At 43.7% G+C, this 26,932-nt stretch overlaps 1 protein-coding gene across 11 annotated transcripts in view; it reads right to left on the bottom strand.

The window, feature by feature from the left end:
• MYCBP2 (MYC binding protein 2) overlaps positions 1-26,932 on the bottom strand; it is a 339,358-nt gene that overhangs the window by 280,186 nt on the left and 32,240 nt on the right. For all 11 annotated transcript variants that reach the window (XM_088459230.1, XM_088459176.1, XM_088459189.1 and 8 more), the window contains exons 2-6: positions 17,870-17,945; positions 11,045-11,260; positions 8,314-8,467; positions 7,642-7,838; positions 6,748-6,990 (exon numbers count right to left, since the gene is read on the bottom strand). In XM_088459230.1, the coding sequence (XP_088315356.1) occupies positions 6,748-6,990; positions 7,642-7,838; positions 8,314-8,467; positions 11,045-11,260; positions 17,870-17,945 (886 nt within the window). The remainder of the gene's footprint in view (positions 1-6,747; positions 6,991-7,641; positions 7,839-8,313; positions 8,468-11,044; positions 11,261-17,869; positions 17,946-26,932) is intronic.

The raw sequence follows: 26,932 nt of genomic DNA, 5'->3' as shown, positions 1-26,932 counted from the left end.
GGAAGCCTCATCAGCTGAAAGATCAGGCGACTGAAAAGCTGGCACAACAAGTTCCTGATTAATGTGGAACTTCGAGACCACTTTGGGCAAAAACTCAGGACGAGTGCGGAGCACCGCTCTGTCCTGATGAAAAATCAGAAAAGGGGGGCGACAGGAAAGCGCCCCCAACTCTGACACCCTCCTGGCAGAAGCAATTGCTAGGAGAAAAACGGTCTTGAACGTCAGCCACTTGAGGTCCACCACCTCAAGAGGCTCAAAAGGATGACCCTGCAAGACCCGTAGCACCACCGCCAAGTCCCAAGGAGCCACAGGAGGCACGAAGGGAGGCTGTATCCTGAGAACACCTTGGAAAAAGGTGTGAACATCCGGTAGTGAAGCAATCCGTCGCTGAAACCACACGGACAAAGCAGACACATGAACCTTCAGAGAGGCCAGGCGTAAGCCGAGGTCCAAACCTGATTGAAGGAACTCCAAGATTCTGGAAACCCGGAACACCTGAGGATCATAGTTTCTGGATTCACACCACTGAAAGTAAGTGCGCCACACCCTGTGGTAAATCCGTGCGGAGGCAAGCTTGCGTGCCCTAAGCATGGTACCAATGACTGAACTGGAGAAACCCCTAGACCTCAAGACGGCTGTCTCAAGAGCCACGCCGTCAAAGACAGCCGACCCAGATCCGGGTAAAGGCAGGGCCCTTGAGACAACAGGTTCCGACGCTGAGGAAGAAGGTATGGAGCGTCGATGGAGAGACACCTCAGATCGGAGTACCAAGGACGTCTGGGCCACGCCGGAGCAACCAGCACGAGCGTGCCGCCGTCCTGCTTGAATTTCCGCAGAACCCGAGGAAGTAAGGATATCGGAGGAAACAGATACGCCAGGTGAAACGTCCATTTCACCGACAGCGCGTCTACCAGACTGGCGCCTGCGTCTCTTGTGCTTGACCCGTAAACGGGCAACTTGTGATTGTGACGGGAGGCCATCAAGTCCAGCTCCGGCAGCCCCCACCTGTCCATGAGTAGCTGAAACACCTCTGGGTGAAGCGACCATTCCCCGGGATGCACGTCGTGACGGCTGAGGAAGTCCGCCTCCCAATTGAGGACTCCGGGAATGAAGACTGCCGAGATCGCTGGAATGTGACACTCCGCCCAAGCAAGGATGCGAGACACCTCCGACATTGCTGCCCGACTTCGAGTTCCTCCTTGGTGGTTGATATACGCCACCGTGGTGGCGTTGTCGGACTGCACCTGAACCGCCCGTCCGTAAAAGAGCGGGACCGGACGACTGCAGGGCCCGATAAACCGCCCGCAGTTCCAGAATGTTGATGGGAAGAAGAGCTTCTTCCGCAGACCAACGACCCTGAAGTGACAACGAGCCGGTCACTGCCCCCAACCCCGAAGACAGGCATCCGTCGTGAGCAGGACCCAGTCCGGGATCCAAAAGGGACGCCCCTCGACCAGATGAGTTGTCTGAAGCCACCAAGCCAAAGACTGCCGAACCTCCGGGGACAACACCAGCAACTGAGAGCGGATCCGGTGAGGTAACCCGTTCCATTCCGATAGAATCAGCCCCTGCAGAGGCCGGGAATGGAACTGGGCAAATTCCACCATGTCGAATGTTGACACCATGGAGCCCAAAACCCTCATAGCCGAATGGACCGACAGGCGGCAACTGCTCAGGCAACTGTGTATCCTCAGCTGCAGGGAGGTGATCTTCTCCGGGGTCAGGAAGATCCTTTGCTGCTGAGAATCCAGCAGGGCTCCCAAATGAACCATCCGCTGAGATGGAATCAGGGAGGACTTTTTCCAATTTATCAGCCACCCGTGCGCTTGCAGGCAAGCGACCGTCAAGTGGAGATGATGAAGCAGTACCTCCGGGGAACTCGCCAGCAACAGGAGGTCATCCAGATACGGTAGTAGCCGTACATTCTGGTTCCGAAGATGTGCGGCCATGACCGCCATAATCTTCGTGAACACCCTCGGTGCCGTGGAGAGACCAAAGGGTAGCGCCCGGAACTGGTAATGGTGTTGAAGGATAGCGAACCTCAGATACCGCTGGTGCGTAGGTGCTATCGGAACATGGAGGTAGGCGTCCTGGATATCCAGGGACACCATGTAATCCCCCGGTTCCATCGCCAGATTGATGGAACGTAACGTTTCCATCCTGAACTTGGGAACTCTGAGGAATTTGTTCAGAGACTTCAAGTTGAGGATAGGGCGATGAGAACCATTGGGTTTCCGCACCAGAAACAGAGAAGAATAGAACCCCGTCCCTCGTTGTAATTGAGGAACGGGAACAATGACCCCTGCTGTCAGCAAGGACTCTATAGCTTCCTGAATCTGTAAAGACTTGGTCGTATCCTGAGAAGGACTCGTGCAGAAAAACTGGTGGGGCGGTCTGTGCCGAAAAGACAGGGCGTACCCCTGGGAGACCACTTCTCGAACCCAGGCATCCGTGGTGGTATTGTACCAGCACTGGGCAAATAGAAGAAGTCGGCCTCCCACTCTGGGGTCCCCCAGAGGGAGGCCCGTCCCATCAGGCAGAAGGTTTATCTTCCTTCTTGGAAGAAGGGCGCCTGGCACTCCAGGGCTGCTTCTTGGGCTTAGAAGCGGCCTTGGTCGTCGACTGCCTCGGGAAGGACTGACCTTTTGCCTTGCCCTGAACCCGAAAGGACCGAAAAGCAGAGCTCCGTACCTTGGTAGGAGCAGAAGCCGAAGGGAGGAAGGCTGATTTAGACTTAGCCAGAGTGTCCACAATTTTGTCCAAGTCTGGACCAAAAAGCAACTCCCCATTAAAAGGTAAGGCCTCCAGTCCCTTTTTAGAATCAGCGACAGCTCTCCAAGACCTCAGCCACAAGGACCGACGCGCCGACACAGCTGCAGCCGACACCCGAGAGGTTAGCAGGCTTGCGTCTAACGATGCTTCCCCAATGTAGGAAGCCGCATCCCTCATTTGACCTATCAACGCTCTCTGGATCTCCGGAGCATCTTCCGGAAAGGTATCCTCCAAAGCATTGGCCCAGCTCTCGATGGCCTTAGCCACCCAAGAGATGGCCATGGACGGACGGGCCACCGCCCCCGAGAGAGAGTAGATAGACTTCAAACAAGTCTCCACCTTCCTGTCCGTGGGATCCTTCAGGGAGGAGATCGACGGCAAAGGCAGCGTAGCGCTTTTATTTAAACGGGTAACGTGGGAATACACCGCTGGAGGAGTTTCCCACTTCCTGCAATGAGCCTCCGGAAACGGATAGTTCGAAGCCAACCGCGCAACTGCCAGGCCCCTGCCATATGATCCGTCAATTGATCTGACAGGAGAAAAACCGTCGAAGCTACCTTGGCCTTTTTAAAATTTGGGTATTTTGACCTGGGGGCGGGCACATCCTCCTCAATGTGAAGGATGGCCCGCACCGCCCTAACCAATGCCGGCACATTAATGGAAGACTTAGCCTCCATCTCCTGGGCCCCGGCATCCGAGTCAGAGTCTTCATGGATCTCCCCGTCATCCGAAGACACGTCAGTGTCCGTGAACTGAGCCGCCAGTGAAGCCGGAACGGAACGCTTGGACGCCCGTGGGGGCAAATCACTGTGCAACATATGTTGAAAAGGCGATGACGAAGCCGCCAGACTCTGAACAGAGCTGGAGAGGACGTCCACCCAAGGCGGGGGTACTGCCTGAGGATACCCCTGAAAAGGTACCATCGACTGCTGCGGCACCGTGGGGGTTTGCACGTATACCGGCAAACCCGCATAAGGACCCACAGTCTGAGACCCGGGAGGAGACTGCACCAGACGAGTCACACCCGGGGAACGGGGCATGGTAGGCTGGGGCAACGCCCTAGAAGGGGCCGCAGTCGGGACCGCAAGTCGGACCGCGATTGACGCCAGCACTTGTGTAAACATTGCCCACGGAGGATCCTGCGCCACTGGGGGTTTAGAGGGTCCAGATACCAACTGGCACCGCCCGCACAGACTGTCCTGAGACAAATCTGCCCCGTCAACCCCTGCCGAACAGCGTCGGCAGGAAAACACAGGAGCCTCGGAGCGCTCATTCCCCTCATCAGACATGACACAAACTTTTTTGCAAAAAAAGTGTCTCACCGAAACGAGGTAAGGCGTATAACACCCACGCACTCCCAAGTATGCAACCCAAACAGCCCACAATATGGTACTGAGGAGCACACCGCAGTATGTGACGGACCTCACAAATACGTAGATTTATATAAGTGAGGTACACAGAAAGAACACCCCTCCCCCACGCACCTGCGGGCCGTAGGAGAAGGAAAGGGATAGGTAAAAAGCTGACAGTAAGTAGAAAATAAGCACAGACAGCAGCACTACCAAAAAGTCACATACCATGCAGAGAAGTTATACTCACTGCACCTTCCGCTACAATCAACCTCCCAGATTCAGTGTCTGGGAGGGCTATAGCGCTGCGAACACTGTCCTTTGCAGTGGGAGAGGTACGCAGGGGGACTGGTCCACTGGAAGCCTGCCTGGGAGCTCTGCGATGCTGCCTGAGGAAGATGGCCGCCGGAGAGCTCTGAGGAGGAGTGGCCGAGTGAGAACAGCCCAGCGACGCCAGCACACATGAGAGAAGGCGCGCTGGGCTGAGGGGAGGAGCGCTGAAGCAGGGAAGGCTGCCTCCCCTGCTAGTACTAAACCCCCGGGGAAGCCGGTTCCCCGCCGGTACTTACACCCCGGGGGCCAGCGGATACGCGGGGTATTCCTGAAGAGGGGGAGCCCGCCGCCGCTACTAGCGCCGCCGGTCTGTCCCCAGAGACCGGCGGCATGAAGACTGCATTTTCCCAGCATGCAGCGCTGACAGCGCTACACGCGGCTTACCTGGCCCCTTCAGTCCGGCAGCAGTCCTTGGGAGGTCCCGGAGCCACGCTAGTACTGACTCCGGGGTCCCGCTGCGATCCCCGGATCAGTACCGGCGTCGCAGCGCCAGCGGGGCTGTTGGAGCGGCAGCGTAGACGTCCAGATGGACAGTCTGATGCTGCCGCTCTGAAGACAGTAAAAATAAAATAATAAAATCTTTTTTTTTTTTTTTTTTAAATAAAGAATAAAGCTTATGCAGCCCCACTGCGCAGGGTGACCAGACTCCGGCCGGGCACCAACTAAAACTGAGGTGCCTGTGGCCGGGGGTGGGGTATAGAGGAGGACGGACCCAAATGCATCCTGGGAGCAGCAAAGCTTTAACTGCGTGGTGCCCATGGATCCAGATCCAGCTATACCCCAAGGTCAACCCTGTGGACCCCCTTATGGACCCTGAAGTAGAAATCGTGTATTTTTTTTTTAGTAAGATACGATCCGATGCGCGCTCCAGCAGCTCCTATAGTCGGATCTTATGATCAGATGTGCAGCACATCTTGTCCATCGTATCGTGTGCAGATCGTGCCATTTATTTTGTTCATACGATCCATCGTGCGGCAATTCAAGTCATTTCAATGACTGTTTCCCAATGAGCGCGTGAAGCACAGGATCGATCATACAACAGATCCTGTGCTAAGAACAACAAATATGCTGCCGGGACTACCAGGGAGTCGGATGGTGAGTCGTGTATAAATGCTGGTCGTGCGGGTGTATGGCCAGCATATTACTTTTGGCACTTCAGTGTGTGATTAGATATATAGATACACACAAAAAGAAGCAGAGCACTGAAGATTTTAGTGAAGCAAGTCAATGAAACAGCGGACATCTGAGTTAATTCTTGGCTTACGCTGCCTAAACCATTAAAAGATATTTCACAATGATGGACTATATTTATACCGTGTAGAGATTGATACATATTATCCGGTTTCTCCGGAAAAAGAAAAAATTGATGTAAGCCCTATTTACTGATACAAAATTTAAGTTTTTCCCTTTCTTTACTGTTACTATTTCATTTAGGTGAAAAACATTTTTTTAATTTTGAACGAGTCCAATTTCCAGTAAGAGTCTGCTTTGGCATGACAATAAATAAAGCACAGGGACAGACACTTAACGTGGTTTGAGATGAACTAAGTGGTGTTTTTCTCATGGACAACTTTACACGACCCTTTTGCGCATCACATCAAAATTAAATATTTCTTGTTGACATCAGAAGGAAAAACTACTAATGTCGTCTACAAGAATATCTTATAAGACCTCAGTTAAAAAAAAAAAAAAAAGACTACTGCCATAAATTAAAAATTGCTCCAGTGTGAAGCCGGGGTGGGTCGCTTATGTATGTATGCAAGTAACGCAACGGAATATGCTGTGCTATACACAGATGTGTTCACATACATCTATCCTCTGCGCGCTATATAACGCGGGAGCTCCGTGTGACTCTGTAGCGCCATTGTCTTTCGTGCAACATTTTACCTTCAAATGCATCTTACTTGCACCGTGATGCGAATAATTAGCACAAGCATCTTCTGCTGATTAAAATTATATTCAGCTTGCCTATGTTCTGTCTGCGACTGCGGGTGTATCTGCATGCGAAATGGTACGTTACAGTGTTACTGCCGCTGACACTGTAACGTAGCATTTCCCATGCAGATACACCCACAGGCGTTCACAGAACATAGCAGAAGCTGCTTGTGCCAACTGTTCGTATTACAGTGCAAATGACGCGGTTAGAAGGACTGTTTAACACGCAAGGCGGCTAGATGGAGGACACATCTGTAAGAAACTTAAATAATATTTGATAGATTCCCTTTACAACATAGCGTTGCATGAACACACGGGTCATAACACAGTTAGCATCACAGATATTAAGAATATTTACCCTCACTGTCCCACTGTATCCAGAACCAATCTTATAAAGGCCATCTTTGCATAACAGGTAGAGGAAGAAGCCATCACTCTGAAGGAGGCACTGGTCGTCTTCATCGACAGGAATATCTTTTAGAGACCATTTTTGCATCAAGGCAGCCTTTTTAATCCCATTTGTAAACCAGTCCTGGATCTGAATTTTGCCCACCAGAACTGCTTGAACACTCCGCTGCAGAGAGTTTAAAATGATTGGCACCTAGTAAAAACAAATGCAGCAGTTGGTGATGGAAACAATCAAGAACGTAGAGAGTAACAACATTAGACCCATTTTACTAAATATTAAATTCCGAATCAGCTCTACAAGCTGTAAAATAACAATCAGAGTGGGTACATACTCTGACATCGCCAGAGCAGCCAATTGGTAAGCTATAAACACTTACCAATCAACCACTCGATATGTCTGGGCATTTAAATTTGCCCGACCAGTTGATGGTCAGTGTACGGGCGGTTGGCGGGTTGCCCGTACAAAAAGCCAGATGCACTGATCTAACTTTCAGATATATCGGCATAGGCTGTGCTACAGGGCCAACCTGATGTGTGTGAACAACAGTGTTCACAGACATATCGTGTATACGCACCCGCCGAAGCACTTGCAATATATCGCTAGTCAATAGAATGAACAATATATCGACAAGTGTGTACCCTTAGAGGAAGTACATTTCAAAAACAACTGAGTCTTGATTAAAACAGGCATATATTGCTCATGATCCAGTGTATCCTCTACAACATTCATAATATTGCTGCAACGTCATCTTTCTGACACTTACATATTTACTTTAGAGTAGTAGCGTATCTTTTCTGTGATGCATAACCTTCAAAGACACTAGTAAAAAAAAAAGAACTATACCTGAATAGTTTGGCAAGCATGGCTGCCATTGTTGGTAAGAATAGCCGAAATGGCTTGTAGGGTTTTTCCTGTTTCTCCCCACGCTACCACCAGACTGAAGAGGCAGGCGCAGGAGAGTGCAGTCAGCGACTGTCCAGTGCTATCATTAACTCCTGTACTACGAACGGTTATTTCCAAAATAAGCTGGAGGAGAGATTCTGTTGAGAGAAAAACCACTGAACTCGCATGAAGTTACAAAGAGATGGAGAGCATATGTAATTTCAGAGGGGATTTGATTAAAAGGAAAAACTGCAAGTTTTCTTTTTTTTTCAGGTGGCAGTTGTAAAGTGCAGAAATATTTTGCAAAGGCTCATTTGCCATCCAGTCTCTTTAGTCCATTATTAAGGCAATCTATGTTTCATTTAAAAGTCCCTTTCTGATTAGTCTTCTGCTCAGACATTTAGTAACTATATAACGGATTCAGTATAAATTCTCCAATGAAAGGAGGAACTACCTATATTAATGCATACTTTACTAACATCCTATAACAAGACTTTTCATAAAAAAAAAGCAAAGAAAACTAAAATAAAACACAGATATTATACATTTGGACAAGCTACTGAGACAGTATGTGGATGCCGAGAACAGTAGCCAGTGCCTTCTACTGTGCAACCAGCTACTTATCAGTCTCACCTAATACTTCTGGAGGTTCTGACTGCAGTCCTTCTGGTTGCTGACCCTGTAGTATATTGAGCAGAGCCTGTAAGCTCCTCAAACACAGTGATTGGTGAGAAAATCGGGTTTCCTTTATTAACTCGAAAACTTCACATAAACCAATTTCAATAATCTAAGGAAGGAAAATCCAAATGTTTAGAAAATAAAATGTAAAGTTACTCTACACCAGGGGTGGGGAACCTTTTTTCTGCCAAGGGCCATTTTGATAAATATATCATTATTCGCAGGCCACGCCCCTCTGTGTAAAGCCAGACGAAATGATTCCGCGGGCCTTATACGGCCCCCGGGCCTGAGGTTCCCCATCCCTGCTCTACACCATACAATATTGTGGCCGTATCATACATCATATACAGCAATAAAAATAAAAAACATTAAAGGGGGTTTTAATCACAAAAGCATGTTTGTTTGTTTTTTTCGATTTTGTTTCTTTCTGTATATTTCTTCAAAACCAGGTGTGTGATAGTTGCTAGGACACACAAAGATAAAATTTCGCACCTACAGAGGTGTTGACGTACATCTAGCCTCTTTGCGCATTAAACAGCCCTTCTAGTCGTGCCATGCCATGGTGCAACTTGGTAGCGCTGAGCGTCTTTTTGTGCAACTTTTTCCCTTAAGATACATCTTATTCACAAAGCACAGCAGCTTATACCGATTAAAATGACATTCTGCATTCCTATATTCTGACTGCAACTTCGGCTGTATCTGCAAGCGAAATGTTACATTAGTGTCACAGCTGCTGACACTGTAACGTAGCATTTCTCATGCAGATACACCCGCAGTCACACACAGAATATAGGCATGCTGCATATCATTTTATTCAGCAGAAGCTGCTTATACTTCCTATCTGCTTATGCTTGCTTTGGGATTAAGACTCCTTTTAAGAGAAAAGGCTACACGAAAAGACGCTTGGCACTACAGAGCTCACACGTTGTGTAATGTGGCTTGTAGCGCATGGAGGATAGATGTGGGCACGTCTATATATGGATTTAATGAATAAAATAGCTCTCCTCTTTTCTCAAAGCCAAAAGAAGCTGTCTAAAACTCTGTAATAAAATCAAAGATTGCTTTCAGGGATTGATAAAAATCGGCTATTCATGTCTAGTGTCCGAAGTAATAGCAAAAGGCAAATAACGTGTGCAAAAGGTGCGACTCAATGAACACACACTTGCTGACAGCACTGTAGCAGGAAAGTTAAATATCATGTGGAGCCACTCCAGCAGTACCACGCACACACATAAAGGGGCAGATTCAACTACCCGCAGTAATCAACGCGCGAGTAAAGCTCCAAGTTTAATGCGTTGAGCTATTCAATTATTAGTCAATTTACCCATGGGTGGCGCGTGTTAACCCATAGAGTCTGCATTAGATTCCAGCACTTATGGGTTGTCCCGCATGTAAAGCCCCAGAGGATGCATTTTACAAAGATTTTTCCTCACAGCTTCTTAGGCTGAGAGGAAAAATGTGCGCAAAGTGTACTCTCTGGGCTTAATGAGCAGGGATGCGGCAATAATTGAATAGCGCAGCTCTGACAATCAGTTCATTGAATCTTCCCCAAGGAATACCGACATTATGGAAGAAAAAATGGAAACCTCCATAAAGTGCTTATATTAATACAGTGGTACTATACAAAGATTAAAACAATGCGTGCAGATGTATATATATTGTTTCTTTGAACAATCAAAAGCAAATTCACTACATTACATGTGCAAGGGATAAATTAAGGTAACAATTAACAGGTCTTTATGGAATACCTGAGAAGCTGCATAAAGCAAAAATGTTATGCCAAAACAGAGTACTGCACACCTAAATATCAGGTTTTAATATTTTTGTGCTTTAATGTAAAATAATGACTGCTTCCTTTGCTATGAAGACAGAAGCAGCCAGTGGGATGACTCTTAGCCTCCTACAGCAGAATGTGTAGGTCACAAGCATGACTGGAAATCAGAGTACAGTATGCATTTGCAAGCAGATTACTATTTTAAATAAAGAGTTTCACGGAAAATGGTTTGCACAGTATTACAGAATACATTTTTCATTTTACTTAACTCAATTACAACTTTTGTGGCTGTGTGTATACAACTGCTTGTCTTTAGTTCAGCAATCTTCAGTATGGTAAGGATCATTATATCAGCCATCAGTAAAAGAACCAAGGCTGGATGGATGCAAGAAGCCCTCCTGGACCGAGCAATTCAGAGTTTAGCGAATGTCATTTGGCACTGCAGGAATGGCAGACTGCTAACAATGACAGAGATGCTGTCTGTTTAGTAGCTGCCTGGGAAGGAAGCCAGTACAAACTCCCTTTTGGTGTAGTAAAACATTATGTTCCCTTGGGATAGGTCTTCCCACTGGTAAAACAGTGCAGCATTGCAAAATACACAGTGCAACAGAATTAGTGTCCATCTCTGAATCAGCACCTTTATAACAAATTGCCGACATGGGCACCATCTCAGAAAAGCTGCACAGCAAAATCCAAATCTATACTTTTTTTTTATATATATATATATATATATATATATATATATATTCATTGACAAAATATAAAACACTGTAGGAGTGGTATACTTAAAACATTATACACTGTAATAACGGGAAGTAAAAGAAAAAGATGACTCGGGTGACCGATGTAATCATGGTGGGGAGGGAAGGTGATGAAGTATAACAGAGGTGACAGAATGAGGATAATACATGCCTTTGGAAGCTTGACTGGTGGATCTTTGGATTCCTCCTCCTCATCGCTGTCAGACTCCCCACTCTGCACAGAGTTCTTTGAGGACAACAAAAGGGAGGTTTCCTTTCTCTGCCATTCCAAGACACAGTGACGCACATTGCAATAAACATTAAATGCTGAAGGGTTGCTGTGGAGTTTGAGGTCAGGTATGAAGAGAGCATTTTCCAGGTTATCAGCCTAAAATGAAGTTTAAAATAATAATTATAAAAAAAAAAAATTGAAATAAAAAAAAAAAAAAAAAAAAAATTATATATATATATATATATATATATATATATATATATATATATATATATATATATATATATACACACACATACATACACACACATATATATATATATATATATATATATATATATATACACACACACACACACACACACACACACACACACACACACACACACATCTACTGACAGAAGTGCAAAAGTTGCACAGAGGAATAGATTTCTAAGTCCATCATTGAACACACACACACACACGAGCTTGGTCCAACAGACATTGGCTATGTGTAAGCGGTGGCACATCTCATGTAACTTGAATGAAACAATTTGACAATATATTTGGGATTATTGGACCAATTTGTTATGTGAAAATCTGAATTATATTTAGGTTATCTGTCCTGTGCAGAGAATACAAAACTTACTATACACATTGGCTTTTGCTGTGGGGTTGGTTTACATGCTTGTTATACAGGGTTGTTGCTTCTATTGTATTCATTTCTTGACTCTGATGTCCATATATAAGTAAGTATGTGCAGGGACATGAGGTTATTGCCATTAATTCAATTGTATGGAGACATGTTCAGAAGTTTGGTTCAAAATCTCCTCAAAAGTAGCGTTGTTTGTTCACTTACAGTGTATGCGAGTTATTAGAGCAGGCAAATCCCGAAGGATGTTGCCAGAGCTCCTGGGGCAGGTAAGTACTTTGTCCGTGCATGCTTAAATGATTTTAATAGCATTTAAAAACACTATTGGGTAAGGGGCCAAAGACTATAGAAAAGGTCTAGCAACTCAATTTCAGTTCATTTGCATATATAATGAACACAAATGATTTTTGAAATGATGAAATTCAGGTTAACAGAACACAATTATTTATTATGTTTGCACATGCTCAGATATTTAAATAGCAACTCCACTTTCTACCAAGAGTACACCATATTAGATTTGTACTGCCTACATAACTTCCATACGAATTCAAATCATAATTTGTCATGTTAGCAATGTTTGTTTATTTTAAAGAACCAGTTTCACTGTAGAGAATTTGCATTTCATCTTTCACTTCACATCTCTTTACGTGTTTCACTATGTATTCACTACAATTAATTCACATACAAGCTGAATACACTGTAGGAAAGGATTGCCTTATTTCACATATATGAGGCACAACAGAGCATACTCCTGAAAACAGCATTTCTTACGAAGATTTAATTCTTACATTTTAGTGCATTTGCAATCTTACAACACAGCATGAAGTATTTTTGAAGCATTAATACTCAACACCACATTATAGAAGTAAAAGTGGAACACATGAAAAGCTCAAACTCAGTTTCATTGCATGTGTGTGAATGAGCCCTTAAAGAGTAGGTCTGACCGGCTAAATTTAGAAAGTTTGTCAGGGTGCCACAAAAAAAAATGAAGTGACTGTCCAGTTCTTTTCCTTAACAAAAGAAAAAAAAAATGCAAAAAAGTAGTTTCTCCACTACAGATTAGACTCAAGAGTAATAAAAAACAGGATTACTCCACAGGTGGAGCCGATTTCACTTGTGATTCTGTGAGGAGACCTGGAAAACATCCACTGTTGGTAGTTCTCGAGGACCAGGGTTGGCTACCTCTGGTCTAATGTGTACCCAGCATACGACTTGGTAACACTTACAAGAATACGCTCTAGTATTTCTGGTCAAGACACTTAATATTGTTCCATATTGCTACTATTTTTACACTGTCTTCAGCATCTGTGACAGCGTGTCTTCAATTCTCAACACGACAGCATTTTCAGGTTTATCCAAATGATTACAATGACTAATGATTCGGCCTTGATAGTAAAGGGACAGTTATTACAGCAAGCCATATGTAGAGGATATATTAGATCATATTGAAAAAACACTGTTTTTAAAGATACTATTGTGCCTAAGTAATGAGGAATAGTTTCGAGCTGTCCTGAAAACTAGGCCTATGGAATCATTCTACTAAACTTTCGAATCAGAATCCTATTTTACTATTGTAAGACTACACAAAAATGACAAATGTATATTAATTAGTATTAACATATTTGCAGCTATTTTTTATACTGTTATCAGAAGAGAACATATACTGTACTGATGTGCTGGTCTTTTTTCATGTTTTTTTGGGACTGACATTAATCAGGCGCCTGTACATGAGTTAATCCTATCACTAATATTTATATCTACACTTGACTGTCCCCCACTATGTAGGCACCATTGGCGATAAAAGGGGAGGGGCGGCACACACTGCAGGAAAGTGCCCCCATCCTAATGTGCATGTAGATCTCAGGAAATGATTTGGAAATTATATGGAATTTAAGTTTTTATTGTAAACCTGGACTCGGCACGTCTGCCTACTCAGACTCCATAGCCCTGCTAAAAACATGCCAATCCTTTGCATTAGAGAATTTGTGTGCTAGCATTCTGAGCTTTTCAACTTTCATTAGTAGTGCCTTAATGTCTGCTGTATACCAACAGTACTTTCTAGCTATTATTTTCATAAACAAAATAGCATAATTGGTTTCCACTTGTCTGACTTACTAGGTCTATCAAAGCAGTGAGCATTTCACGTCAATAAAATATACAAGCAGGTCAAAATTTAATTTTAATCTTGTGGAAGAGAACTTTGCTGTTGTGGTCATTAAAGGAATAGAATGCTACTCGTTGTACAGAGAGACACAGGTGAGAGTAGATAAGACAGCTTCGGGGCACAGCATGCAAAGTCTTGGGCCACCATGGGGCAGATTCAATTAAGGTTTAACACTTGGAGCTATTGAATTATTCTGCATTTTCCCTGCATTAAACCCACAGCTAACGCAAGTTAACCCATAGATTTCACGTTAAGTGCTCAGAATATATGGGTAACCCTGCATGTTAAGTCCCGTAGGGTGCATTTAGCGCAGATTTTTCCTTGCTGCTCCTGATGCTGCAAGGAAATATATGTGTGGTAAGTGCACCTGCTTGGGCATAATGCATGGGGTATCGGCACTCAATTGGGGGCCACTCCGTGTCAAATCAACACACTTTTTGTTAAAATTTTACCTCTCCATATACCAAATTTTAACAAAATCTGAGCTGGTGAGGTAGAATCAGTGTGTTGATTTGACACGGAATGACTCTTAGATAGCATAGTGCAGAGTAACTGAATCTGCCCCAACAACTAATCAATCTGCAGGTAGGAGATAAAAGTCATTTTAAGTGTAAAATCCATGTGGAAAGTGCCTTAACAAGGGTTTGGTGCTGAAGTCATTAAATAGCTAGAGCCAGACTACAAGCTCCATGATTACATTTAATGAAGTATAGCAGTAGGTCACAAAAGGACTTCAGTGAACATGGTCACATAAAGAGAAGTGATTCACTTTAAGAAGGCATACATGGAGACTCAGGAGGAGCACGGGGCAGAAGACAAACACCACTGGTAAATTAAATTGGAATTGATAAGCACCAAATATTTGGTGTCATACTGTCCAAGTAAAGATTGTGTATAGGAAGAACAAAGAAGAATAGGTTCAGTGTCCCATTAACAATCTATATCAGGGGTGGGGAACCTTTTTTCTGCTGAGGGCCATTTTGATATATATTTAACATTATTCGCGGGCCTGGTGCAGGTCCACAGGGGGAGGCCACAATCGCGGTGATTACAGCAATGCCCGGAGCATTCTGAGGATGCTCCAGGAGGCTGTAAGGCGGTGGTGTGCCTGACTGCTGCTTAGATTCTGGCTGCAGGGAGCCATTCTAGGCACCCTGCTAGCCAGATGAGGCTAGTAGAAAAAAGCGCAGAGGGCCAGACCAAATGATTCCGCTGGCCTTATATGGCCCCCGGGCCTGAGGTTCCCCATCCCTGATCTATACGAAGGGGACACATGGTATTACCATATGTCCTCCATGAGAACGCCCTGTAACATCCCAATGGAGTTAGGATGTGATTGAAATGCATGTCTCACTGTAACACCCATACCTATGTATGTATTCTTTCAGAGCAGCGATCTGCAAACAGGCGTACATTCATCTCCACATCAGCTCCAGCACCTGCTTTCATATGCTTGTGAACACACACCAGGGCGTTCTCATGTAGGAAAAGTTTTGAGAGGGCATGTCGACAGAATTGCATGTTATGTAGAGTTGGACCCAAGTATATATGCATCTAATTCCAGGTTTGCCTTTTGCACCAAGTATAGGCTGGTGCAAGTGCGGCCTAAAGAGGAGGATGACTACCACACTAAAGGCCTGAGTCAGAAGTGGACTCCTTTGCAGCCGTGGATTGTGATTTTTGGTGGACTTGCAGGGGAGGTAATATACAAATGCTAGTTTCAGCCTTTCACTTGTGCACTAGCATGCCCCAGACAGTGCAAGCCCTGAGATGTCTGCTTTCAATGTCAGTTGACCATAACACCATCGCGTCTACCAACAAACTCCGGCTAAACATGGTCTCTGTGGATGCTGCTCTGCATTTGGGAGCCCAGCTGTGTTCATTAACATGCCCGTGACACGCCATAACACGCCCTTTTCCTGTGTTCACTTAACGTCACCTCCCAGATAATGCCCAGGAGCGCACATAGTGTTTGCCTTACCGATTCTAATGGCAGCACTTCATCACGCAAAAGCGGACTCTGCAAACACTCAGGGGAACGCATATGCCAAAGGGTTTACAGGACTTTTCGCACATGCGCAGTAGCAAAAAAAATCTCTAAACTCCACGAAGTCTGCATTGCGTCCATCTCTGAATCAGGCTCGAAACATGTGGATGGTGTGTGGGTGCACTGCATTGATGTGTAAAACGCTGCATATAGGCGAAGAAAATAAATTTATTACCGTGCACGCACTGTGGGAGCAGTTACGGGCAACTTTTGTTCAACCGAAAATTATTAAACCAAAACTTTGACAAAAAAATAATCTAATATATATATATATATATATATATATATATATATATATATAAATATATAAATGGGTCTGCTTGCAGGTGTGTAAAGCACTTTCAGGGGGTTTACATCTGCAACATTAACAGGCTTTACAAAGCATTCTGAAAACTATGTTGACCAGCATTTCAAAATGTGTAACTGTATTTATATTTTAATGTTCACCGAATACACAAAGTCAATGAAGTTAATCCAAAATAGTTGCTGGATTATATAAAAAGTTCTGACTTAAAACGCGAAGTTTAAATAGTTTTATTAAGCAAATTTATAGAATACAACACCTCAGCGCATCAAGATAAAGCTGCCCACAGTGGAAATACTAGGGTGCCTTAAACCCCTATAAAAATGAGTGAAACTATATAACGTGTATGACCACCGTGTGGCGCTATGCCTGACAAGTTCCACAAAAAACAAAACACAAAATAATTAGCTACTGTCCTTTCCTTTAGCGGTGTGTCAGGAAGGTTCCCAATATGTGGAGAAAAAAGGGAATAGGTGCAATAGTGTGATATTGATAACAGCAAATTAATTTATTAATCAAAACACACAAATTAATAGATGAATCATACAGAGGCTTAATAAGTTAAAACAATTGCCCATGAGGGCATAATGATGTAGTGGTTTATATTAAGAAAGGAGGGGAGCCCATGGGCCCTGCGTACCTTCTGAAGAAGAGCCAGGTGGGCTTGAAATGCGTTAAGGACAGCAGAGCGGAGCCATTAAGGAGAAGGACCTGTAACCAGCATCTGTTTGTCAGACACTGCTGGACTTGGTCCGGACGGTCGGCAGTGCACCCACAACGCTATTTGTCATCTTGGATCTGGTACGCAGGGCCCATGGGCTCCCCTCCTTTCTTAATATAAACCACTACATCATTATGCCCTCATGGGCAATTGTTTTAACTTATTAAGCCTCTGTATGATTCATCTATTAATTTGTGTGTTTTGATTAATAAATTAATTTGCTGTTATCAATATCACACTATTGCACCTATTCCCTTTTTTCTCCACATATTCGGCACCTTCCTGATACACCACTTAAGGAAAGGACAGGAAAGGAAAGTAGCTAATTATTTTGTGTTTTGTTTTTTGTGGAACTTGTCAGGCAGTGTGCCACACGGTGGTCATACACGTTATTATATAGTTTTATCAAGCTAGCACAACCAGAGAGAAACACAATGATTCTACGCCAACTCCACTGTTATCCATAGCTGTAAATGAGTGCTGTAATGCATTATTGTAACTGATAAAATTAATACTACCATAGCAAATGCATCAAATTAAACTTGTAGCTTTAACATTTTAGAGAACTACTCTAATAAAACAAAATAGTATTGAAGTATTTGGGAGAAAAATTGTAACTAAAATTATATTTTTTTTAAATCCACATTTCAAAATTCTAGTAAAACGAAGTAGCACTGCAGTAAATAAAAATTTATTGTAATATACTCATCTACATTTTTTTTATACTATGAAGTGATATTCCTACAGTAAACACCGTTCACTCCCACATATTCAATATAAACCAATTGGGGAAATATAAGGAATTATGGAGTAGTAGCAGACAGTATAGGCATCTCTATAGCTCACACTAGTGCATTTATGGCAATATTAGAAGCCATGCTCACAAATAACCACTCACCTTGTTTCGTAACTTCCCTTTTGATTTGGTCTTTTGCTTCCTTTTTAGTTTTTTCTTGCTAAGAATTTTCTTATTCCTAAAATCAAAAAGTACAAAAAAAAGCTTAAATTTAGAAAGCTGAGGAAAAAGATCTGTTCTACAATCAGTATGTGCATCAGCTAGGTACATTCCAAAAGATATCCATGTCATATATTTAAAACCTTATTTTCCAGAAGCCCTGTCACAATAAATTAAAACTTTCAGAACCAATAAAATCTTTGCTATCTGTTTTCAGCAGAGATTGCCATTTTCATCTTTACCCTGTGTGCATAAGTCATCTCTTTGCTGCAAGACACACAATAAAGGAAAAGGATGCAAAAACAATTTTCAATTCAACAGTGCTCTAGTATACAATAAAAACTACTCCTGTCACTTTATTTTGGTTGAATATATAAACGGCCAATATATATATATATATATATATAGCCACGGTGCACACTGCCTTAAACGGAGAGGGGAGACAGCTACTTCAACACCTATCAGCACGTGGGTTCCAGAAATGCTATAGTTTAGATATCAATTAGTGAAATTGCTTCTGTTACTAAAAGAAGAAAAAATTGTGTCTCTCAGAGCTAAAATATAGTACAGGGCCACAGTCCAGGAGACAACCTCAGCAACTCAGCTATCCTTAAGTGAGCTCTTCCCAGACGACCAGCATAGCAACAAATCCAGCCCCTAGCAACCTCCTGCAAAGCACAGCGCATAGGGATAGAGCAATGCATCTCAGCAGCAGTGTTTCTACATGTGCTTAATCAATTGTTTTGAATGTACATAATGGCACAGAGAAGAGGCTTGAGAGGAGCACAAAGTGGCCAACAAAAAGGAGATGAAAGGCTATAGATATCACCTCAGCAGCATACACAAAACAATTCTCTTACATGCGGCTTCATAGTTAGTACATAAAAAGGAAAAAGCACATGTCGGATTTAGGAAGCATAAAGCAGAGTTGACAACCTAAGAGCTTTTGTCAAAAAAAGCAGGAGGAAAACTCTGTCTAGATATTATTGAGAATATTGCCCAGCCTACATTGTATCAGAAATCCAGCCCTAGGTTAAGGGTCTTTTATTTTTAAGTCTAACCTATTTTTTCTAGTAAAAGTATACAGAAGTATTAATGTGTTGAAAGAGCAGGCAGCAAACAGATGGCACCATAGCAAATAACAGGAGAGAAATACAGAATAAACACTATATTATGCAAGAAATACGTCCTTCCTTCCAGCTCTTTAAAACCATCTGTCTGACTGCAATCTTTGTAGAACATATACATCTTAAACATTAATTGTGCATATACAGTAATTTAAAATATTTTGAGCCAGATCTTTAAGAGATGATAAATAAGATGAGTCTTTGGAACATAAAAATAAAGCTTATAAATGACAAAATTGTAGCTTCCCAGATACAGTACATGCAGATTTTTCCCTTCAAAGATGGACTGGGTACTCTATTGCTCTAGACAGCAACTGTACTTTAATACGAATTCAAGGTACCTACAGATGTGTCCTGCTACATCTTTTCTGCGTACGCAGCAAATCACGCCAAGCATGACGCGAGGCGTGTGCTGCCATAGGAACGCATGGTGCAATCGCAGTGTGCGCCATAGAGTAGCGCATGCTGCTGTGGGTAATCGAATGGTGCATTGCGTGAGCACATTTGTAGCGCAATCGGCAAACATGTAGCAGGACACATCTGTAGCTAATGCAAGTCATGATATTGCTGCAAATAACGCACATTCCTTCACGGTGCATTGCTATACATATGTTATGTTACTTGGGTACTGTACAGTATATAGCGCACACACTTCAGTGTGACAACAGTTTCATGCAGAGCTAGAAAATGCACCAAGGGACAGTTACTAGATCTATAAATACACCTTTATGAGTTAGGTGGGTAAGAAAATTTTTTTTAGAAATCTCAGTTTTCAACATTAACAAAAAGAAAACAAACATCTGATCTATAATCCAAAGTTATTTTTTATCTACAGTACTATTCTTTTGTATCTAGGGCTGTGGCCTGTGCCCGCTATGGGTAGGTCAGCGCCTACACCAAACACTATTTGACAGTCGCATCAATTTGTGCTACCTAACAATTTCCACTGTGGGTGAATAGATTATTTATTAAGCTGGGTACACACCATACAACTGTGCGACCCAGCGATGTGATGTAACAATACACTTTCGCCATACCCACTACATAATCTGGTGTACGCCTGCACGATGTATCGTTACAGTATGTAACACCGTGTTGGACGTGAGCAGATGGGATGATGCAGCACAGCAGATGGGATGAGTCAATGAACGACGGCCGGGAACGATGGCTGAGGCACATACACTATACGATGTGTACGATATACCGTTCCGATCCGCATATAATCATTATATCGTTGGATATGTTGTTTTGTGTGTACCCAGCTTTAATCGTTACAACTAAAGGCAGTAATGTGAGGTTGAATGAGGAAAACAGCTCAGCACAGAGACATGGTGACTCATCTCCTGCACAAGGCAAACTAACATATCCATAGCTCAGCAGACTGCACATACTGTTCTCATCAATTCAAATGGAGAGAATCACTTGAAAACATAAAATAATGTACACACACAGTAAATATTAGGATAGTGGAAGTCATGGGTGTCCCTTGATATACAAGTAATTAGGCCACAGGCAAAGTTTTTCTTTTTCTTACAGGTCATGGAACTCCGAGCTATAATTCTATCCCTATACTAGCACAAGTGCACAACGGTACCTAGGTCATTCTTATATTATTCCCTTTTTTTATCTATCATACATAACACATTCCTCCATATCCCACATTCTGACAAGGTTATAAGTCTAATTACCCTACATACACATAACCCCCTCTAATTACTTCACACACCCACTCCCCATATTCTATTGTCAAATAATGTTAAAATAACTAATAACCGAACACACCTCCACTCCATACCCTACACCAACACCCTAATGCCACAAGTCTCATTATCCCCCATATACCCTTTCCCATATTCAACAATCTGAGGTTATAGATCTAAATACCAAATTCACCCCCTCAACATATTGCATAACCTAATGTATCATTGCTCTTGCAGCTAACCAGCACCCACCTACAGGTTAAACACCCCTCCCATCTCCACATGCTAGGTCCCATCTGTCCATAGCTCCCTAACATTCAGCACCAGCCGTTGAACTCAGCTGAATAAAACACTGCTTGCTGGGATATGTAGGTCCCCAGTTTTCAGTTCTAGTCTAAAGCAGCCCATACACGGTGCGATAAAGCAGCCGATCCAACGGATAGGTATGATTTGGCTGCTATAGCGCACAGTGTATGGGCCTGATGTCGAACCGAGGGCGCACCCGTGGGGTCGTACATCGCACCCCTTGATCTTACTGCAGGTTCAGTCGATCAGGGCATGCGATGTGCGATCCCATGCAGCGCTATGCAGGTAGGGGAAGCCATCGACTCCCCCATCGAGTCGCACGGTGCCTATTGCACTGTGTATGCCTGCTTAAGTGGAAACCACAACAAACATTTCTGCGTCAGAGTACTTCACAGTTGGAAGGGGTGATGACACTCTTTATTATGTGTTAGTATAGGGAGGGGTAAAGTGAATGCCACAACGGCTTTTAACCTGGGGTGCAGTTAGAAGCAGATCTAGCTATTGCATACCCCTACCCCTACTATGATGTCTCATCTCACCACTGGAGAAAGTGTCATTAGTCGGTGGTAGCAGGAAAACACCAGGTCGTGGAAAACAGCGGAGTGAGGGAACAGGACTAAGATATTCCAGTAAAGGCATGCTGCTCGGGCCGGCCCTGGTTGCAGTGGACGCTTGTAGAAGTCCTCTCCAAGCGCTACTGTAGCCAGTCAATCGGGCAGCATGCGCCACGATCCGGGTCATCGTGACCTGGATCACGCAGTTTACACTGCAGGGTGAAAGGGGAATGACCCATGGCCAACCCTGCAAGCTACCAGAGTTGGATCCACGGGTCCCTGGACCCGGGTGGATCCATTTACACTGACAAAAATCCCCTGTTGATGCGCGTTCAGCATTCCGACAGTCTGAAAGGGGTTAATACCACTACTGTCATTACAGTGATGGCTAATACCCCTTTTACACCGACATAAAGATCCCGGGTTGATGCTGGTGAATGCGTATCAACACAGGATTTTTGTCAGTGTAAATGGATCCACCCGGGTCCAGGTACCCGGGGATCCAACTCTGGTAAGTTTGCAGGGTTGGCCATGAGTCGTTCCCGTGGCACCCTGCAGTGTAAACGGCGCATCCGGGTTACGATGACCCGGATCGTGCCACATGCCGCCCGATTGGCCAGCTTCAGTGGCGCTTGGAGACTACATAATCTCCAAGCATCTTCTGCAACGCCGGAAGACCCGGTTCAGGTGTGAACGGCACCGACTTGGGAATATCCTGATTCGGCACCACTATATGTAATTGTTCTGTGCTGGGTCTGATCCGGGTTGGAACAGTGTTCGAACTCCAGGTTCAGACCAGGCACTTGGGTGTAAAATTGGTATCACTGGAGTGATGAAGTGAACTGTATACTATGCTGCATCATGCGTTCACTAGCTGAATCAAATAGCAGTAAAGCACAAACACTCATGAACTCAGGGCTACATAGTGGTAATTCATCAGCCAGGATTCCTGCAATGCTGTGAGCAGTCTCCACCCCTCCCTTGTGTTTCCTTTTGTGATCGTATCTTTGTGAGCCTGAAAAAATGACATCCATAGGGTTTTAAAGGGCTGACCCGGGTCGAAGGTGCAGTGGTTTGGAAAAAGTTGGGGGAACAGATACTTTTTTTTTTTTCCTCACCCGAATATTACCTAAATGTTTTTTTAAGAACAGGAATACTATATAACATGTTATCCAGATAACAGAAGCAATCCCAGATATTCTGGTTATTTAGGAATCATTTGATGGCTATAGCATACGTTGCAAACTAAAATGTAACATTTATAGCAAAGCAATACTGCAAATATTTAAAATAAATGAAGGAAATGATTGAAATAAATTTTAGTATAACTACTTATTTGTATAGCATCTCCATGTTTTGTATCCCTTTCCAGACAGTATTGATGCGTGCCCCATTGTAACTTACAGTCTGAACTCCTTACCACACAAACCCTACACAGTATACTATGGTCCATTTTGGCAGCAGCGAATTTTGAACTGCCAGAAGAAACCCATACCAGAAAGCGGAGTACATGCAAACTCCCCATAAATTTCCTTGTCAGAAACACATCTATGGGCCCAACATTATATGGCAGCAATGCTAGCCACTGTGCCAAATTAAAATAGAAGTCTCACTCAGCTGCATACCCTTTTGATAATTAAAGGTTGTCCTATCAAAATGTACTACATGCCAGTTTAATTTAGACAAATTTCCAGTCAACTAGACTTGTGCCAAAAATATTCAAAGCATCAGTAGAGACATGTATATATTACTCATGTGATGAGACTGATACCACCACAAACATGCCAGCTTACAAGCAGTACACCAGACACTTGCAGTTAATGCGAGAGATTTTGCAAAAGCCTATCTTATACAAACATACAGACTTGTCATGTTTGGACATTACAAGCAGTTCAATTAGCAAAATATTATATTACATATCATTAGGCAATTACATGGAAATGCAGAAGCGCTTGCTAGAACTTTGTTTTAATCATGTCTGACCACGGCGAATGCTACAGGCAAGCTTCGAGACACTTGCTTTAGTGCAGTGGTCGGGGAATAGGGGTAAATTACCCCACATGGGGTAAAAATGAAATTCCTGGGGGTAATGGACAGACAGCCAGGCATGCATATGAATCATTCTATAATATAGAATGAGTCATATGCATGCCCGGCTATGCCGCAGGGAGCCTCTAAGCCGGACGCCCGCTGAGCTGTTGTTACCAGCAGGCGCCCGGCGCCTTCCCTGCAGCGCCGCGTTACCCGGAGGCTGGAGTTCTCTTCTGAACTCCAGCTTCCGGCTTTCTCCATGCGCACTATGGGAGAGGCGTCATGACGTCTCTCCCATAGTTCCGAGGAGCAGCCGGGCGGACAGGACGGCGGCGGATGCAGGAGCGGGGATCAAGGGAAGTGGTTTTTTTTGTACAATTGGCACTACAGGGGCATTATATGGGGGCACTGCTATAGGATTTCCTTCCTTTCTATTCAAGGGGTAACGTCGGCGTATCTAAATATATTTTGGGGTAAAAGGTAAAAATGTTCCCTGAACCCTGCTTTAGTGCATATAAATGCAGATGCGCTTATCTCAAGTGACAGACGGCTATTTAGAACACTATCAGTAGTTCCAGTATATCCTTTCACAAAATCCCACTATCTTTATTATATACATACTAACAGGGCATCCGGAAAGTATTCACAGCGCTTCACTTTTTCCATATTTTGTTGTTACAGCCGTATTCCAAAATTGAATCAATTCATTTTTTTCCTCAAAATTCTACACACAATAACCCATAATGACAACGTGTGCAAAGTTTTTTTTTTTTTTTTAGATTTTTGCAAATTTAATAAAAAAAAACAAAACTAAGAAATCACATGTACATAAGTATTTACAGTCTTTGCCATGAAGCTCAAAATTGAGCTGAGGTGCACCCTGTTTCCACTGATCATCCTTGAAATGTTCCTACAGCTTAATTGGAGTCTACCTGTGGTAAATTCAGTTGTTTGGACATACACCTGTCTATATAAGGTCCCACGCTTGACAGTGCATGTCAGAGCACAAACCAAGCATTAAGTCCAAGGAATTGTCTGTAGACCTCCGAGACAGGATTGTCTGGACAAATCTGGGGAAGGGTACAGAAAAATATCTGGTGCTTTGAAGGTCACAATGAGCACAGTGGCCTCCATCATCCGTAAATGGAAGAAGTTCGGAACCACTAAGACTCTTACTAGAGTTGGCTGGCCATCTAAACTGAGTGATCATGGGAGAAGGGCCCTAGTCAGGGAGGTGACCAAGAACCCGATGGTCACTCTGTCAGAGCTACAACATTCCTCTGTGGAGAGAGGAGAACCTTCCAGAAGGCCAACCATCTCTGCAACAATCCACCAATCAGGCCTGTATGGTAAAGTGGCCAGACGGAAGCCACTCCTTAGTATAAATCACATAGCAGCCTGCCTGGAGTTTGCCAAAATGCACCTGACGGACTCTCAGACCATGTGAAACAAAAGATTGAACTCTTTGGCGTCAATACCAGGCGTTATGTTTAGAGGAAACCAGGCACCACTCATCACCAAGCCAATACCATCCCTACAGTGAAGCATGGTGGTGACAGCATCATGCTGTGGGGATGTTTTTCAGCTGCAAAAACTGGGAGACGTGTCAGGATAGAGGGAAAGATGAATTCAGCAATGTTCAGAGACATCCTGGATGAAAACCTGCTCCAGAGAGCTCTTGACCTCTGCCTGGGGCGATGGTTCGTCTTTCAGCAGGACAACGACCCTAAGCACACAGCCAAGATATCAAAGGAGTGGCTTCAGGATAACTCTGTGAATGTCCTTTAGCCGCCCTCACAACGCTGTGTATTGAATAGCTGCGGGAGTTCCCTCCCGCGGCTATTCTACATCGCTCTGAATTGAATTCCCCCCCATAGTGGTTAGAGGGCCCAGCTCACAAACTTACAATCTATGGCCAGAGGTTCCCAATTGCCGCAATTACAGTCCAGGTTTTAAGGATATCCATGCTTGAACACAGGTGACTTAATTTGCTTCTCAATTTGATTTAACCAAGTGTACTCAGTCATGGATCTCTTTAAAACATGAACTGTAATGGCAGCATTGGGAAACTCTGATCTTTTGGATATTTGTTCCCTTATTCAAGACTGGTATCATATTGTCTTTCATCCAGTCTTGTGGCTTGGACCTTGTTATGCGGAAGTCTATAAATATGGGAAAATGTGCCCTCCCAATCTATATTGTGTTGGCATTCATGTGGTCAAGTAGGAGAGATTTTTCGTGTTTTCTGGAAGTGCCCTGTTATACAGGTTACAGGCTTAAGGTGCGTATCCACTAGCAGATAGTGGAACGACAGTACGATTGCAACATTGTAATCGTACAGTCGTTCCTCTTCCCCTGTAGTGCCTACACTGAACGATATGTCATTCAGTGCAGGCACTCTCCCTCATTCCCGAACATGCCCAATCTGTAGTTATCGGCAGATTGACCGGCATGTTCAGGCGATGATTGATGTCGAAAAGCGGAGCGCGCATCCCTGGTCGTTTTCAACATTTTAATGCCAGATTTGTGAAGGATTAATGAGCGATTGAACAATAACGATAATCGCCTAATGGATAGGCTGCATTAGAGTCATCTCTGTCCCGCTCCACTGCACTCCTGCATATATTCCCTGATGATGTTCTAGTATCATATATATTTTATAAGCCATGTTCTCATTGCAACTAAAACAGCTATTGAACAGTTCTGGAAACGAGACAAAGCTCCACCTCTCATGCTGATTAAGACAAAAATTAACTATAGCTTTCTGATGGAGACTTTGAATTGTCGAATATTCTTCCTCAGCAACCTCTCCGATTATGAAGTTGTTTAGCTGGCACGAGTTTTCTACAGAGGGTTCATGTCTTTCACTAGTCACGCACAATGATGCTCTATATTGCAATTTTTTTTTATTCTGAATATTTTCAGTCAGTTGTTGTCTTTATCTCCAACTAATTTTATTTATTATACTCTGAATTTTCCTTTTTTTACTGTGTGTGTGTTTTTGTGTGTACCACATGCCTGTATCTATCTTTGTTCTTCCCATTTCTTATTTCTGTATCCCCATATAGTTTGCAAATATCTAATAAAAATTAATGTTGTAAAAAATATATAGAAAAATGAGGATCCATCAAATTCTGAACTTCATTCCTTTAGCACACAATAATGGATGTTACCAGGTGCTTAATCAGTCACTGTTTAGGCCAGTGAGTCCCAACCTCAGACCTCAAGGCACACTAACAGTCCTGGTTTTAGTAATATCCAGGATTGAGCACAGATAGTACCTCAGTT

This window comes from Taudactylus pleione, unplaced genomic scaffold, assembly GCF_031769625.1.
Source record: "Taudactylus pleione unplaced genomic scaffold, aTauple2 ptg000041l, whole genome shotgun sequence".
NCBI classification, from domain to species: domain Eukaryota; kingdom Metazoa; phylum Chordata; class Amphibia; order Anura; family Myobatrachidae; genus Taudactylus; species Taudactylus pleione.
Note: the sequence above shows the minus strand (reverse complement) of the source record. Positions and strands in the feature narration are given on the sequence as shown.